This window comes from Microcaecilia unicolor, chromosome 2 (genome assembly GCF_901765095.1).
Source record: "Microcaecilia unicolor chromosome 2, aMicUni1.1, whole genome shotgun sequence".
Lineage (NCBI taxonomy): Eukaryota > Metazoa > Chordata > Amphibia > Gymnophiona > Siphonopidae > Microcaecilia > Microcaecilia unicolor.
Window position 1 is genome coordinate 150,412,727 of NC_044032.1, and position 18,370 is coordinate 150,431,096.

The 18,370-nt window shown below is 41.4% G+C and overlaps 1 protein-coding gene across 1 annotated transcript in view; it reads left to right on the forward strand.

The window, feature by feature from the left end:
- The first annotated feature begins 1,031 nt into the window (after positions 1 to 1,031).
- FAM81B (family with sequence similarity 81 member B) overlaps positions 1,032 to 18,370 on the forward strand; it is a 136,131-nt gene continuing 118,792 nt past the window's right edge. Inside the window, exons 1-2 of the mRNA XM_030192318.1 lie at positions 1,032 to 1,110; positions 7,701 to 7,768. Of these exons, the coding sequence (XP_030048178.1) occupies positions 7,725 to 7,768 (44 nt within the window). The 5' untranslated portion in view covers positions 1,032 to 1,110; positions 7,701 to 7,724. The remainder of the gene's footprint in view (positions 1,111 to 7,700; positions 7,769 to 18,370) is intronic.

Genomic DNA, 18,370 nt, shown 5'->3' on the forward strand with positions numbered 1-18,370 from the left:
GAGTAAACATAATCTCTCAGAGATAAAGGAGCTTATAGAAAACCCCTAACACAGGCAGGTCTGCCTCTAGTGAGGAATTTAAGGCACAGTAAGCAAGTGAATCACACAACACTGATTTCAAGAACACATTGGCTTGAATACAAAATAGATAGAGGGGGAGTTAACCTACTTTCTAATTGCTGGGTATGTGTGTATGTGTCTGGGTTTATCTTTGTGTTCCTAATAAGTATTCAAATTTTTTATTCTATCCATAACACTTTTTTTCAGGACATGTTAGGAGGGACATATGGATTCTGACAGGGATATTTTTTCTTTAGATCCATGAACAGACCTGCTAAGTTGCTCTGTTTCAGAAGGAAGATTTTGAGCCAGTCCTGGATTTCTAACTTCCCTATCCAAGTGCATAATGGGAGCTACAGCACTGATTTCAATGAGTAGAATCAGGGACTACAAACACTGCTTTGGAACGTAAGTTCACAACCAGGACTGGCCAGAAAGTCTCCCTCTTGTAACTGGGTGACTTGACAGCTCTGCACACAGTGGTAAACGTTCTAATTAAGAACACAAGCAAAATATTGGAAAAGGTCTCCGGTTGGGGGGGGGGGGGGGAGGAGTCCACCTCTGAAGATATAGGAGCAGCTAAAAGTGGATGTCTTTCCACTGTAGGCGCTGATTGGATAGAAGTTGTGCCCCCTGGATCCACAGCTTTCAGGGGACATGTGCAGACATGCATCCCAGAAAGCAGGCTGCTTTAGTTCTGGGTGAAATCTGTTGTCACAATTATTACAAACTAGTTTCATTTTCAGGCACCCACAGTGAGGAACGGAGCTTCCAGGGTTTGCCCTCCTATGCCCTTGGCTGGCTGCTTTAAGCTTATTTCCTGCTGAATAGCTGTTGACAGTGACAGAATGCACGGTGAGTAAATACTCTTACATAATATTGGGCAGGTTTTGCTCTAGCTGTGTTTGCTTTGTTTCCTTGAGAACAGTGTTTCTGGGACAACTTTTCATTCTAAATTAAAGTGATAGGGCTATATTACCTACAGAAGGATACAGTTTATCAGCTCCACTTAAAATGCTGGAAACAAAGAGCTAAGTAGCACTTTTCTAGGTAAAAGGTGATGCTTTTATTTATAGATTCTCTGCTCCAAAGATGTTTTTATTTAGAGCAATCAGGGAGTGCTGTTTACTGCTGTAAACCTTTGCTACTGGTTATGTTGAAGTTTTGGTGCATTGGTAACGATTGATTGATTAATTAACAGTACACATTATGGCATGGTATACTTTTAACTATTTGAATATGGTTACTCCTGTAATTGTCTGTTTCCTATGTTCAGTTTATTCTTGCTGTATACCACCTTAGGTGAATTTCTTCAAAGGACAGTAAATAAATCCCAGTAACTAAATACAGACAATTATAGGCACTCAGATCCTCTTTACATGAACATAATTTCAGAACAATTGTTCAAGCAATACTTTTGCCCCAGTTAGATTATTGTAATTCCTTGTATAATAATGTTTCAGTCAGGTTGCAGAAACCTTTACAACTGCTACAGATTATGGCGGCAAGATTGATTTTTGGCTTGAGCAGATTTGATAGTGTTTCTTCTATTTTGAGCAAACTTCATTGGTTGACAGTCCAACAACATATCCAGCTTAAAATTATTTGTCTGATATACAAATCTATTTATGTATTGGAGACCTGCTTGTAATATCATCTCAGGCGTGAAGTCTTTGTTTTTCTAGGACCTTTCTTTTGGGTTGTTCCACATTAAAAAAAAAAAAGCATTTTAAGTCCATTTGTGAAAGCTCTTTCTCTCTTCAGAGGGTAAGACTGGAATACACTGTGGCTGTCAAAATTAAGCAAGTGACATCGTATCTTCTCTTTTGGAGATTCTGAAGACTTATCTGTATGATAATTAATTAGATTGCTAGCTCTTCCGTATATAGTATAAATTAGATGTATATCTCTCTGTTGAAGAGAGCTTCTTTGGAAAGTAAACCACTGTGAATTCTTATCGAAAGATATGCGGTATAAAAGACATAGAATAGAACTAAGTAATGCTAAAGTAGTCCAATATATTGTGTTACACTTACCAGAATATGGGCTTTCAGAAGGCGTCTCATTGGAAGTGCTGCTTATTTCATATAAAGGTTATTAAATTTCTTTAAACCAAACAACAAAAAAAGGAAGAGACAGTATGAATATTTTTATAACTCACGAAAGTAGCTATCATAAGTTAATTTTGACATGCTTTAATTTATATTCCTGTCATTCAAGTCTTGTGATGGTCATTCATTCCTGGTGTTTAGCAAGGTGACTGAAAAGCCAGAGATATGTTTCTTGTTTAAAGAGAAACAGCAAGGCGCAGGTTTGAATTGGTAATGTTGTACAGGACTATGCTGGTCAGTAGTTACCCTGTACGAAGAAGAGCAACAATGACATTTTTTAAATGGGCAAATCAGAAAATACTAAAATTGTGTAATAAAATTTTAAGAAGTAGGTGTAAGACTTGTACCACCTTATTTCTTTGTGCCACAGTAGGTAAGTAACCACAGGATCTGTCAGTAATTGTCAGTATAGAAAGATGTTTAATGAAACTTTTAATGTAAAATGAATTAAATATTTGAGTTTAGAAAATGTTTTAAGACTGAATGTGTGTCTAAGGGTCAGAGGTGCTAAGGGCCCTGTTTACCAAGCTGCAGTAGCATCGGTGCGTGTTTTTGATGTGTGCAAAGGACCATTTTACCACAGCAGGTAAAAGGCTGGTTTTTTTTCTTTTAAAGGCAATGGTCCTGTGCTAATCATGGGGATTGATGTGTGGCCATTAATCCCCATGAGCCCTCACCACCATCTATTTAGGTGATGGTAAGGGCTCCTGTGCTAACCAGGCAGTAACCAGTAACCCCTTTATTTATTTGGATTTGGATCACAAGTAGCAGCAGTGGGATTTGAACTTGCCACCTCTGGATTGCAAGACCAGTGCTCTAATCACTAGGCCACTCCTTCAGTCCTCAGTGGTCTGATAAAACTCCTTTGAATATTGACTGCTTAGCTTTTAAGCCCTCTTGAGCAGCAAAATAGGATTGCACTTCTTTCATAATTCATCTGAAGCTCAGATTTATAAAATTTGAATTATGAAGGAAGTACAATACCTAATTCCCTGCTCAAGAGAAATCAAATCTAAAATCCAAGGGTAGTTGCTCCCTTTTAAATGGGTAATTAGATGGAACTTAAAAAAAAATAAGACACATACAAAATATTCAGAACTGACCAACAAATCAAGGGTCCCTTTTATTAAAGCTTAGTGTGTGAAGAAACCCATTTTATACTTATGGTTATGGGCTTCTTAGCATTTAGCATGTGCTAAGCTTTAGTAAAGGAGCCCCAAAGACAGCTTTCAGAAAGAGACAAAGAAAGAGAGACCCCCTGATATTCAGCTGGCGGCGAGCAGCACTGTTAATGTACACTGCTGGAGTTTAACCCAGATATTTAATGCTGGGCCACATCTGGTCACTGGCATTGAATATCCGGGTTTTTTTTTAAGCCAGCTAGCACTTACCCAGTTAACTCAATATTCAGAGCAACCAGCTATTTATGTGGTCTTATTTGTGCACTATCATTGGCCAGTTCACTCTGGAGGGTGACCAATGTAACACCAGTTTTTCAAAAGGGTTCCAGAGGTGATCCCAGGCAAAATGGTAGAGACTATTATAAAGAACAAAATTATAGAGCAAATACATAAGCATGGATTATTGCGACAAATCGAACATGGATTTAGTCGAGGGAAATCTTGCCTCACCAATCTACATGTTGATAAAGGTGAGCCGGTCGATATTGTGCGTCTGGATTTTCAAAAGGCATTTGGCAAAGTACCTCATGAAAAACTCCTGAGGAAATTAGAAAGGGGGCATGCAATGATGCTAATAAGTAGTACATTTAAAACAAACCGTAGAAAGTATTTCTTCACTCAAAAGTAAAATTAAACTCTGGAATTCATTGCCAGAGAATGTCGTAAAAGAAGTTAGCTTAGCATGCTTTAAAATGGTTTGGATAATTTCCTAAAAGAAAAGTCCATAAACCATTATTAAGATGGGAAAATCCACCGCTTATTTCTAGGATAAGCAGCATAAAACCTGTTTTACTGTTCTGGGATCTTGCCACTTACTTGTGACCTGAATTGGCCACTGCTGGAGAGAGAACAGAAGCTAGTGCTCTTGAGGACACTAGCTTCTCACTCTGTGGTGTAGGCTATTTATTGTGGGAAGGAAAAATGCTAGCATTAATCCTAATAAGATCTTATTGATTTTAATTTAGGGGGTCCTGATGTTTTCAGTGATAAGTGATGCATGTTAATGGTGTTCGCATGTGCTGCTAGTAATTGAACACTTTAGTTAAGTTGAAATAAATACACACCAAGGGGTCAATATTTAGCCTGCAATGGTCAGTATATTTTAAAGTGCTGACTGCCTCGGATTGAATTCGACTCTGATACTCAGTGTCGGGCTTAATCTAGCTATCAGCACTGAATATCCAGGTCTTTGTTGGTGGCCAGAAGTTATCCAGGTATTGCTAATATTCTGTGCTCGTACCTGGATAACTGACTAGCCCCCCCCCCCCCCCCCGTTTACTAAGCTGCGCTAACGCCTGGTGGTGCACTAATACCAACACAGCCCACTGACACGGGCTGTGTCAGTATTGCAGCACAGCTTAGTAAACAGAGGGGGAAGGCATGTTATCCGAGGACAAGTAGGCTGCTTGTTCTCACAATTGGGTCATCGTCTGCGCCAGCCCAGGAGACCGGGAAAAAACTTGCTTAGCGAAACTAAAGGACTCTCGAGAATGCTCCATCGCACGGGCCGAACACACCGCGCATGCACAAACGGCTTCCCGGCCACGTCACGAGCGTGCCCTCTTCAGTTTCTTTTTGTCCATGATCTTGGCAGTCATGATTTTACGCTGTTCAAGTTTTTTCGGCTCAGGACGTTTTCAGCGTTTACCGCTTCCCCGTTTTCTTTTTCTTCTTTATTACTAAGCAAGTTTTTTCCCGGTCTCCTGGGCCGTCGCGGACGACGACCCAATTGTGAGAACAAGTAGCCTGCTGTCCTCGAAGAATATCTGCTACAGGTATGTATCTTCACTTTAGCCAGGCACTGACTTTGAATATTGGTGGTACCTGGATAACTTCCAGATCCATCTTGACCTTGTCCCTGGACCATCCTGGCACTAAGCAGAGAGCACTGTGGCAGTCAGAGCTAATATTTAGCTGCTCTACCCACTTAAGTGTCACTGAATATTGGCGTCTGGGGCAAGCAGAGCAATTTAAATCACTCAGAATACTGACAGGTAAATAAATATTAGCTGCTTATACAATAAGGGGAATATTCTTTTTTTATTATTATCTTTATTAATTTTCAATCATACATTTACATAAAATAAATGTCAGGAAAAAATTACATCTTCTAGTAAATAAAAGGAAAAATGACTTTTAAATTTGTCCAAATTTAGAATTCAAGATATAAGGAAATAATTTTAAGGCACTTTATCCTATCAAAAACCAAAAAGCAGAGAGGTTAGAACACAAATTCCAGCCAGCGGTTTAATAAGGGGAATATTCTACATATAGCGCCAAAGTTTAGGCACCAAAAAGATTGCCACCCGGCTGATATTCTATAAAGGGTGTCCAACCTTTGTAGAATACTGGCATAGCACATAGGTCATGCCTAACTTTAAGTGCTGTAAATCTGATGCCCAAAGTTAGGCATGGATTGGTCAAATTCTGGGACCCTTTTAGTAAGCCACATAGGTGCCTACGTGCACCCAACGCATGCCAATTTGGAGTTACCGCTCAGCTACTGCATTGCCCTTGCAGTAATTTCATTTTTGATGCGCATCCAAAAAAATGATTTTCTGACACGCTTAGCAGACGTGCATCAAGTGGCTTCCTACGCATGTAGGTCATTACCACCCAGTTAATTTGTGAGACTTTACCACTAAGTCAGTGGCTGGTGGTAAGGTCTCAGAGCCAAAATGGATGTGCACCAATTTTGTTTTTGTCGCATGTCCATTTTTGGCAACAATAAAAAAGGCATTTTTTACAGGTGCACTGAAAAATGGATCTGCGTGCACCCAAAACCCACACCTACACTAACACAGGCCATTTTTCAGTGCAACTTAGTAAAACGACCCCATAACTTGCCACCTAACTTTTTCGGAATGCACATGCCTCACCCGTGCCTTGCCCAAGGCCATGCCCCCTTTTTGATTGTGCACGAGAAAACATAGGTACCAAGTTAAAGAAGAGGACACAGGGGAGATCAGCAAGCAACTTCAATTAGATATCAATTAAGTGCCCAGTTGGTGCCTATTGCCTTATTAAGTTTCACTTGGATTTCAGGTCCACATACGAATTCTGGCGCCTAACGCTCGGCGCTATATGTAGAATCTGAGGGTAAGTGTCCAAGGCAGAGTACCAAACTTTCACAAATCCATAGTACAATTTATAGAAATAAATATAAAACCCTACTTTAAAAAGACAGCCTATAAAACTAAAGAGGTGGGAAAATGTGGGGTACAAATGTAACAAATAAATAAACAATATCAACTAATAAATAGCATTATCCTACTTTATTCAGGGGTCTTTTTACTAAAGTGCCCTGAAAAATGGCCTGCGGTAGTGTAGACGCATGTTTTGGGCGCACCCAGAATTATTTTTTTAGCGCACCTACAAAAAAAAAATGCATTTTTTTAAATTTTTGCCAAAAACGGATGTGTGGCAAAATGAAAATTGGAACACATCCATTTTGGGTCTGAGACCTAACCGCAAGCCATTGACCTAGCAGTAAGGTCTCATGTGGTAACCGGGAGGTAATGGTCTACATGCGTCAAATGCCACGTGCCAGAAAATAAAAAATATTTTTCAGATGCGCGTAGCAGTCGCGCGCCAAAATTGAAATTACTGCAAGGGCCATGCAGAAACTGGGTGGTAACTCCAATTTGGCGCATGTTGGGCACACATTGGGCGTGCATAGGTGCCTAACGGGCTCATTTTCAAAGCACTTAGCCTCCCAAAGTTCCATAGAAACCTATGGAACTTAGCCTCCCAAAGTGCTTTGAAAATATGCCTCATTGAATGCGGCTTAGTAAAAGGGCCCCTCAATGACTAATGCAAAGCAACGTCACCAATCAAAATCACAGCATAAGAAACAAATAGCTTACAATGAAAAGGCAAAAAGCTATAACTTGACTGCTTTATGGAACCTCAAGTTGTTCAACAATGATCACGTTTCCTCACCAGTGGGGTTGGGCGGCAGGATATTAACCCTTTCCATCTCCCTTCCATCTTCTAGAGGCCCTCAATCTCAGCCAAAAGACCAGAAAAGAACTAACCTCAGCCCCTAGCTCAGACCATATGCTAGATCTTAGCCAAACAGAGACTGAGAAAAGATCTTCCTCTGATAATCCACGTCCTAAAATGAAAACATATTTGCCAATGAAATCACTTTTCAGATCTCTTATTTTTGCTGTCTGTGAGCATCTGGAACCAAGTCATCTCTGAACTAGTACAAACAGCTAGAGCTGTGATTTTTATGTTTTTGATTTTCATGTTTATCTCTGTATTTTCAGAATGTTAATAAAGCAGATAGAGTGATTTAGAAAACTTGCACCATTAAATACATTTGCAATGGTCTTTGTTACAGGTCAACCTTAATCTGGCTAAAAAAATGTCCAATGAGGGTGCTATGCAGCTAATGCACTCTGCTGACAAGTAAGTAAATCCATACAGTAATTTATAGCTATAACTGCATCACACCTTCAAGTGTTGAATTAAGATACTGGCATTTAGAAGGCAGTGCTATAAAATGGACCCTAAAATGGGTGACGAACATGATAAAGGGGATGGGACAACTTCTCTATGAGGAAAGGCTGAAATGGCTAGGGCTCTTCAGCTTGGAGAAAAGATGGCTGAGGGGGAGATATGATAGAGGTCTATAAAATAATGAGTGGAGTGGAATGGGTAAACATGAATTGCTTGTTTACTCTTTCCAAAAATACTAGGACTATGGGTCACACAATGAAGCTACAAAGCAGTAAATTTGGAAAAATCCACTGCTTATTTGTAGGATAAGCAGCTAAAACTCTGGAATTCATTGCCAGAGAATGTGGTAAAAGCAGTTAGCTTAGCGGGGTTTTAAAATAATTTGGATAGTTTCCTTAAAGAAAAGTCCATAAGCCATTATTAAAATGGATTTGGGAATATCCACTGCTTAGTTCTAGAATAAGCAGCATAAAATGTATTGTACTGTTTTGGGATCTTGCCAGGTACTTGTGACCTGGATTGGCCACTGTTGGAAACAGGATTCTGGGCATGATGGACCTTCGGGCTGTCCCAGTATGGCAACACTTATGTATTTATGTAAATTTGTGCATGTGTTACATACCCAGGATTCTATAAATGTCACCTGAACTTGGACACAATCCCGAGATGCGTGCGCAACTTAATTAGTTAATGAGGCAATTACAGTCAATAATTGGTTGCTAATAATCTATTATTGACATAGAATTGGCACTAATTTGGATTTGCGCATGCATGCTATTCTATAGCCCTGGGTGCTTAAATCCCATAGTGTGCATGGGAGGTTCGGGGCATTCAAATGTTTGTGCATAGTGTTATAGAACAGTGCTATTTTTGCACCCAAATGGGCACCAGCATTTATACCAGGATTCAGCTGGTATAATTGCTAGTGCTGAAATTTGGGGGCAGGAATCAGCACGATGAGCTGTTCTATAAAGGGTGCTCAGCCTGGAGTGTCCTTTATAGATTTTTCGGCACTGATTCTTGAGCGCCGTTTACTGAATCTGGTCCATAATGGTTTTTAATATGAACACCTACTTGTGACCAAGCCAAATTTGTGCTTAAGCACAATTCTCAAATATGCACGTATCTTGCACAACGTGTATTTGTAAGGGGGCATACACATGGGCAACACGCACAATTATGTGCATACCTGAGGGAATACTATAAAGTATGTGTGTATCCTTAGCATTTAGGCACACACAGACACACCAGATCTATGGCTGTTATAAGTGGTCATTCCTAATCTACTTCCCCCTGGATTCTATATAAGGTGCTGTGAGTTGCATGCATTAAAATGGGCACGCACCCAATTTATATGTTCAACTTAATTGAGTAATGAGCAAATCAGCGCTGATAATTGGCTAACAACCTCTTTTCTTCCAAAATACTTGATTTACCAAAATGGCTAATACTATATTTTCGGTTTTAGGGATATCATTGTGGAACTCGCTTCCTTTAAATATTAGAATAGAACGTAACTATCTATTGTTTTGGAAAAGGATTAAAACTTGATTGTTTCATTAGATAGAAAGTTCTTTGTATTATGTATTAGAAAGGATGATTATTATTTTGAGTTGAACTATTTTATGCATTACTAGTGGAACCATGCCCGTGTCCTCAACAATGAAACGGGTACTAGGAAGGCTGTCATGTAAGCTTTTTTTTCTCTCTCCCCTGCCCTCCCCTCCATGTCCAGTGATTCTTCCCTCCCCTCCCCTCCATGTCCAGCGATTCTTCCTGCGAGTCTCTCCTCCCCTCGATTTGTACCTGAACGTTCTCTGGCTGGCTGGCGCTGGCTTCCGTTCCGTTCGTAACATCCCTCCTGACGTCAGCTCGCCTCCAGCGAGCGTTCCCTTCCCTCTCACTGTTCCACTCTCTGACGTCATTTCGCCTTGACGTGAGGGCAGGACAGTGAGGGGGAATGGAACACTGGAGGCTGGCTGATGTCAGGAGATGTTATGAACCCAGGCAGCCAGACATGGAATGTTGGAGGTGCAAATTCTTATATAGGATTATTTCTTTGATGTTTTACTGTGTATTGCACTGAACCTTGTTCGAGAATTTAGTGGTTAACTAGAGTAATATTAACATTGACATGGGAGGAGTGTGGGCATGTTGGGGGCATCCCTTATAGAATTCGGATTACGATGCCTAATTTAGGTGTGGGTATTTACACCAGGTTTTCAGTTGCATAAATGGCCATATGTAAATGTAGGCATGTTCCCTGGCCCTATGCACTATTTTATAAACCGTGTCTAACTTTAGGCATAGTTTATAGAATAGCGTTAAGCATTTGTTTTGGATGCATCTATTTTTTAGACACCATTTATAGAATTTGACCCTTTGTGTGTATTTACCCGGTTAGACTTTCATTTTATAAAGGAAAGTAGGTGCTTTTTTCCTTTCTAGAATAGGCTGTTTCCGGGGACTCTGCTATTGAATCCAAATATGCAGCACCATATTCAAACAACCAAGTTGGGCAACCCATAGCATTTTGATTTTAAATTTCTGAGGGGGTCTTTTACCAAAGCTTAACTCGAGTTATCTGCAGAAGGGCGCATTTTATTCCTATGGGCCCTGTTGCAGATAACGCGAGCTAAGCTTTAGTAAAAGACCTCCTGAATTATATTTCCAAATTAGATACACTTCATGGCACAAATATTTTCACTTTTATCAAACCAGAGGCCAGATATGAAAAGAGCAAGTCAGCTATTTACAAAGGGGGTGATATTTAAAAGGGTTTAACTGGGCAGGAGAGGCTCCGGCCTAGTTAAACCTCACTGAACTGGTCATCCACCGTTATTCAGCGTCACTTAACTTGGCAGTGCTGCTGGGTATCGGTTCAAATCAGCCATAGTGAAACTGGTCAGTTGAGGGGCAGAGTTAGGCCGGTCCTAGAAGTTATGTCAGTGCCCGCATAGTTAACTGGACAAGTAGGATGATGTAAACAGCAGTCCTAACTTTGCCTGGTTAGCTGTGCCGGTATGGTGCTGAATATCAGACATACACGCATAACTACCAGGTATCGTGGATAACTCAGATATTCAATGCTGGTGCCTAAACATGGCCCGGCATTGAATATCTGAGTCTAGCTTTGCAATGGTCAGCATTTTTTTTTTAAATTTCACTGCCACCGATTAAATATCGACCCCAATAAGTTTAACTGTTAGGGACAAGAGAAGGCCTAGAAGATACATATTGTACTTAGACAAATCAGAGGAAGTGGAAATAAATTTCCAGATTATTATTTTGAAATAACATTGTACTTTTAACCATAGGTGTACTTTGCCTGTTTTGATTGGGGGGGGGGGGGGGGGGGGAACTTCCCCCTCTCCTCAGATTGGCAATAATTAGCTTTCTGTCTCCAAACCCTACAACAGCCCCCTCTCTGTTACACACACTCACTCACACTCTCTATTACTTATTTCCCACCCCCTCATCCCAGGCCTGCTGCTGCCAGTTTCAGCCTTCTCAACCTGTTCAGTCATAGCTGCAGCAGGGTGATACAGTAACATATTTTCATACTTTTTATTTCTCAACATTTTCTCATCATCTTTATATTTGTTTTTATTATTATTTCATTTACATGTTTCTAACCTTTTCCTATTATGGAGGGAAATTATCAAGCTGTGTTGGGGCCTTGTCGTGTTACTGGCCTCTTAATATGACTTAAAGGGGCTCTAATACAGCTGGTCTTGCTCTATCACTTTGATATTTAGGTCACTGTGAGGTCCTTTTAATAAGGTGCGCTGAAAAATTGCCTTCGGTAGTATAGGCATGGGTTTTGGGCATGTGCAGATCCATTTTCCAGCGTGCATATAAAAAGTGCATTTTTAAATTTTTGCCAAAAATGGACATGCGACAAAATCAAAATTGACACACGTCCGTTTTGGGTCTGCGATCTTACCACCAGCCATTGACTTAGCAGTATGGTCTCTCGCATTATCCATGCGGCAATTGCCTATGTGCGTCAAGTCGGAGTTACCACCCGATTTTCGCCGCACGCCAGAAAACAAAATATATTTTCTGGCACTTGTAGAGGCCATAAGTAAAAATGAAATTGCCGCACGGGCCACGCAGTAGCCAGGCGGTATCTCCAAATTGATGCATGTTGGGCGCACGTAGGCGCCTACGCAGCTTAGTAAAAGGGCCCTTATGGTTACATATTAATGAGATGCAAAACATGCAAATGCATGTAAAGTAACTCATTACTATATAAAAACACACCTACAAGTCACATTATAGGCCATAAAATCACGGTAAAATAACCCCTGCCAAAAGCTGTGCCAGGAGCATTGGGCCTCAAAGCCACAGCCATGCTTCTGGGTCTGGCCTTAAAGGGACTGTGGGGTTGATATGAACCCCCCCCCCCCCGTCATGACCCTCCTAGCCCCCCAATCATACACCCCCAGATGAAGATCCACCCTACCCCCCATAAGGGCCCTGTACCTGGAGATCCAGGGGCAGCAGCAATCCCCAGTCACTCCTACCCTGCCTGTTCCATCTCGAAAATGGCATCTCAGTGATAATCTCCAATGATCTCCTACTGAACAGCCTCCCTTTCCAGCAACAGCAGAAAATGCCTTCATAAAACATCATCTCCTGCTGCCTCTGGTCCTTCAGCAGCAAGTGATGATGTTTTATGAAGGCTTCTTCTTCTGCTGCTGCTGCTGCTGCTGCTGCTGCTGCTGCTGCTGGAAAGGGAAGCTACTTCTGGTGCCCCTGGCCACAAATTGGTATGTACCAGGGGTGGAGCTGTGGGTGGGGCTGGGTGGAGTGGGCAGAGCTAAATCTCCCACTCAGAGGGTTGGCCCCCTTGGCAGCTCTGGGTCATGTTTCTGACTACAACTGGGGGATCATGATGGAGGTTCCAATCAACCTTAAAGGTGGAATAAATTACCAGAAGAAATAAAAAAAATATCTTGTCAATTCCTGGCTTCAGAAAGGCTTTGTTTGTTCTCTAGGGGAAATGTTTACTGAAAATTATTATTTTGTTATTGTTTTATTGATTTTATATATATTTTTTTTTTAATTTGTAAATCATCTTGAATGGCATTGCCAAAAAGAGGGTATATAAAGATTTATGAATAAATATTAGAATAATAGTTAGGAGTGGCTGCTGCCCCATATAAGGGACACAGGTTACAGCAAGGTATCACAATAAAATGGGCAAGCTTAAGGGCCCTTTTACTAAGCTGCGTTAGGCACTAACACACACCTAATGCAGCTTAAAAGGGCTAACCATGAGATGCGCTCAGGAATTTTGTAGTAGTTTGATATTAGCATACGCAAACTGCATGCAAAAATTTTTTTAATTTTTTTTCCATGGAGGGGGCATGTCTGGGGAGCATTTCTGTGTTAATCACTGCATCTACATAACCACGTGCTAACTGATTAGCGCAGGACTAGCGCGTGACCACCTACAAAATGGATGGCAGTTTCTTTGGCAAGATTAAATAAGCTAAAAGTGATAGGGTGCAACTGTGCCAGTTTATAGCCCAGATGGGCTTAGAAGAGGTATGGAGATTGTATCACCCAGGGGAACGAGATTATTCCTTTTACTGCACTCCATGATTCTTACATAAGGATTGATCACTGGTTGGTAGAGTGAGGCCAATGCCCAAAGGTCTTGAAAGTGACTATCGAACCTAGGGTGTAGTCTGACCATGCTCCGGTATTGTTGGTGCTTAGACAGTCCCTACCAAACACAGGCAGGTATTATTGGCACTTAGATGAGCGTGCATTATTGGATGTTGGTTTGCAGGAGCAATTGAGTAAGGATTTCCAAGAATATTTTGAACTCAATGATAATGGTACAGTTAGCCCAATTGTTCTTTCGGAGGGGTTTAAGGCTTTTGCCAGGGGACAATGCATTTCTCGCAGTGCATATAATGTTTGGGCACGTAATGCTCACAGAATGCAGCTATTATCACAATTGGGTAGATTGGAGCGACTCCATCGTTCTCGGCCATCTCATACTGCCATGACTAGACAACTGGCGGATTGTCGGAGAGCGCTACGGGAGTTGGATTTGGAGACCATAGCTAATTCATTGCATCAAACAAGGCAGGAGTTTTTTGAGGGAGGTAACAAGGCAGGGCACTTGCTGGCAGCTAAGCTTCGGAAACGGCAGGATCGGAATATGATAATCCGGACCAGGGCTCTGGGGGGAGAGGTAGTATCAGGGAATTCTAGGATTGGTTCGGTTTTTGTGCGATACTATTCTCAACTCTATGAGGCGGGGGGCAGGATATCTGGCTGGGAGGTAGAGACATACTTAGAGTCTGTCACACTTCTGCAATTATCTGAACTGACTGCAGAAGATTTATCAGCTGCCGTTACCAGTGAGGAGATATATATGGTGATTGATCAGCTCCCCTTGGGGAAGGCCCCGGGCTTAGATGGTTTGTCTCTCAGTTGGTAGATCCTTTCACCTCCTATTTCAACTCTCTATTAACGGAGTCACGCTTTCCTTAGTTTGTTCATCAGGCTGGGGTGGCTTTGCTTCTTTAACCTGGGAAAGATCCCCTTAGCTGCAGCTCTTATCGTCCCATTTCTCAGTTAGGGGTTGACTAAGATTCTCACTAGGATTCTGGCACTAAGGCTGCAAAGATATCTCCCTGATCTGATCCATGGGGATCAGTCTGGCTTTATCCAAGGTCGACAGCCCAAATATAATATTAGACGCTGAAGGGGGCGTGTCAAGATGGCGCCGAGAGCGGTGGTGTAGCAAGTGAGCTCCAGCTTCTTTTCGCCAAATACAAACCTAAATTCTAATATATGCCTCATACAAAGCGCAAAGCGACGATTCGGGGGGTTCCCCTACCTACCGAGACGTCCACTCCGGCGAAACGAGGCTTAGAACACTTCTTCCCCGCAATTTCTCGCACAAGCGGGTTGGATTCCTTAGTGTGTGATCCCGGTGAAGCGGTTTCCACGCTGGAAGTTGAAACATCTCTTTCTCCTCCGCCGAGCTCCAAGATCCCTCCCAACCCAGCAACTGCAGCGAGTTGGGCGGGGTTTCCAGTGGAACCCGGAAGGGGTGAATCTGCTGAGCCCCGTAGGGAACCTGAATTTGCAGCGATAACATCAGTTGCGGATGAAACAGAGGTGAATCTGGGTAAGATCTGGCTGAAATTGCTTGAAATGGAGAAAACCTTATGGCAGTCATCTGAAGAGGTAAAAACTTTGAACTTGAACATGCAGGAAGTAAAGAGCTCTATTGCTATGGTTAAACAAGAAGTTTCTTTGGAATTAGAGGCCTTGCAGAGAGAGACTAAACAAACAGATGAATTTAAGGTGGCTGTAATAAAAGAAAACTCAGAAATAAGAAGGAAAATTGAACAAATGGAAAATTTTAATAGGAGATTGGACCTTCGGGTGCTTAATTTTCCCAGACTATTAGGAGTTTCTCCACAGGACATGTTTACCAGATTTTTGAAAGAAAATCTTAATTTTCCTCAAGAAGTTATTCCCCCACTGAACAAAATTTATTATGTTCCTACTACTATGAAAAAAACAGAGGGAGAAAAATCCATTGATTTGCAAAATGTTACAGCCATATTGGAACAATCACTTGAAGATGTATCAGAAAGGGGGACGCTGATAGTTTCTTTTGTTTTCCAACAAGACTTGAATTCAATAATGAGACTTTATTTTAGATCAGCTAACCATATGTTTGGGGGCCAAAAAATTTGGCTATACCCTGATGTGACCAAGACTACTCAAGAAAAGAGGAAAAAGTTTCTTTCTACGAGGTCTAAAATTTTGGATTTAGGAGGTTCTTTCCTTCTTGCATATCCGTGTAAATGTGTCATAAGGTTAAATCAGATAAAATATGTTTACTATACACCGGATCAGCTTAAGACCTTCCTAGAAGCTAGACAACATTAGAGACATAAACATGAGAAAACGACGCCATAGTTTCTTTATCATTGTTTGCATTAATAATCTTCACTTAATTCCTACCCCCCTTCGTTCTCCTTAATAATTGAGGTCTAATGAAGCCAATGTTTAAATTATGTTATGAAAAGATAATTCTTCTGTAATAACTTTATTGTTATGCCTGGCTGTATTTCACTTGAACAGTTTATGTCTGTATTAAGTTTATAAAACTAATAAAAAAATTATAAATGATAATATTAGACGCTTGCTCAAATTGGTTTGTTTGGCTCGTCAAGATACGTTACAGGTGATAGTCTTGAGTATTGACGCGGAAAAGGCGTTTGACCAAATTTCATGGCCATTTATGATGGGGAAGATGCATCACTTTGGTTTCTCAGGGAACTTTATGACATGGTTATCTCTCATTTATGATTCTCCAGTTGCGAGTCTTCATGTCAATGGGACATATACAGAGTTTTTTCTGATATCAAAGGGCACTAGGCAGGGATGTCCATTATCCCCACTGATTTTAACGTTAATAATAGAGTTGTTGGCCCCAGCAGTACGGGACTATAATGATATTGTGGGGATTCGAGTAGGTAGTCAAGAACATAAAATTATGCTCTATGCAGATGATATACTTTTTGTCCTAACTGAACCTCTTCAATCCTTAGCAGCAGTTCAAAATACGTTGCAACGGTATGGACATTTATCAGGATTTACGGTTAATGTCTCAAAATCTGAGCTGCTTAATCTCAGAGTGGGGGAACCTCAGTTGTCAGAATTGCGTACCCGCTTTCGCTATTGGTGGGTGCACCGATCCATTCGCTATTTAGGGGTTCATATTCCGGCTGATCTGGATCAGCTCTATGAATTAAATTATCCACCTTTGCTCTCTAAAGTAATGGATGACCTTAACCAGTGGGAGAGACAAGGAGTTTCATGGGTAGGCCATATTAGTGCGGTGAAAATGAATGTGCTCCCGAGATGTCTGTATTTCTTTGCGTGTCTCCCATTGCGAACTCCTAAAGGATTTTTACTCAAGCTTCAATGCAAAGTATTCCATTATATTTGGCAACATAAGCCTTCACGAGTATGTTGGGCTCAAATGCATGCTGGTTGGGAACAAGGAGGGATGGGGGTCCCTGATTTTGCTCAATATTTTCGAGCTGCGCAGCTGACTGCTCTTTTTGATTGGATGGTATCCCCCTTGAAATGCTGGGTACAATTGGAACAAGCAGTGGTGGGCAAGATGCACTTGACCTATTTACCTTGGCTTCCATTATCACAGTTACGTATATGGATGGACTCAGCGTCCTATAGTATGGCTTGTGTGCTTGCCAAATGGTATGCTACGAGACGGAGGCTGTTTCCAAAGCAATGTTACTTTTTTTATACTCCCATTTTATATTCATCGGGGTTCTTAGCACCTACTCTTTCGGGAGTGTATAAAAGATGGGAATCCAAGGGGTTATGGACCCTGAGGCAATTGCTAGTAAAAGACAGCTTTATTCCCTTTGAGGTTTTGAGAGAAAGATATGAGTTGTCTGAAGCAGATTACTTCACATATTGTCAACTACTGAATTTTATTCATAGAGAGGTACTGCCGGATTGGTGACAGGGGGACCAGGCCATACTGAAGCTCCTTAAATTGGGAGTGGGGAAAGGGTTAATTTCTAGGCTGTATAAAGCATTGTTGTATAGCAAACCTATCAATCAAAAATATGAACATCGCTGGGAGGAATTGTTGGGAGTGCCTCTATCCGACTCACAGTGACAATTGATTTACACAAGACTCACCAAAGTTACAATTGCTTCTAACTATATAGAGCATGGTTATAAGATGCTTTTTCAGTGGTACTATACTCCAGCACGTTTGAAAAGGATTTTCAACACTGGCTCTGGTCTCTGTTGGAGAGAGCTTGGATTGGAGGGAACCTTTGGTCATATATGGTGGTCTTGCCCAAAAGTCCAGAAATACTGGGAGATGGTGTCACAATTCCTAGGTCTTCTGTTGGGAGCAGAATGTGTGCTGTCTGTTCTTGTTTTTCTGCTTAATGGCTCTTCTTCATCGGAGGACATGGGAATTACCAGATTGACTCATATAGTGGTTACTGCTGCAAGGCTGTGTCTGGCAGCGGCTTGGAGGAAGCCTGAAGTCCCCAGCAGGGATCAGCTGATTGCAAAATTGGACTATCTACAGTGGGGGAAATAAGTATTTGATCCCTTGCTGATTTTGTAAGTTTGCCCACTGACAAAGACATGAGCAGCCCATAATTGAAGGGTAGGTTATTGGTAACAGTGAGAGATAGCACATCACAAATTAAATCCGGAAAATCACATTGTGGAAAGTATATGAATTTATTTGCATTCTGCAGAGGGAAATAAGTATTTAATCCCTCTGGCAAACAAGACCTAATACTTGGTGGCAAAACCCTTGTTGGCAAGCACAGCGGTCAGACGTCTTCTGTAGTTGATGATGAGGTTTGCACACATGTCAGGAGGAATTTTGGTCCACTCCTCTTTGCAGATCATCTCTAAATCATTAAGAGTTCTGGGCTGTCGCTTGGCAACTCGCAGCTTCAGCTCCCTCCATAAGTTTTCAATGGGATTAAGGTCTGGTGACTG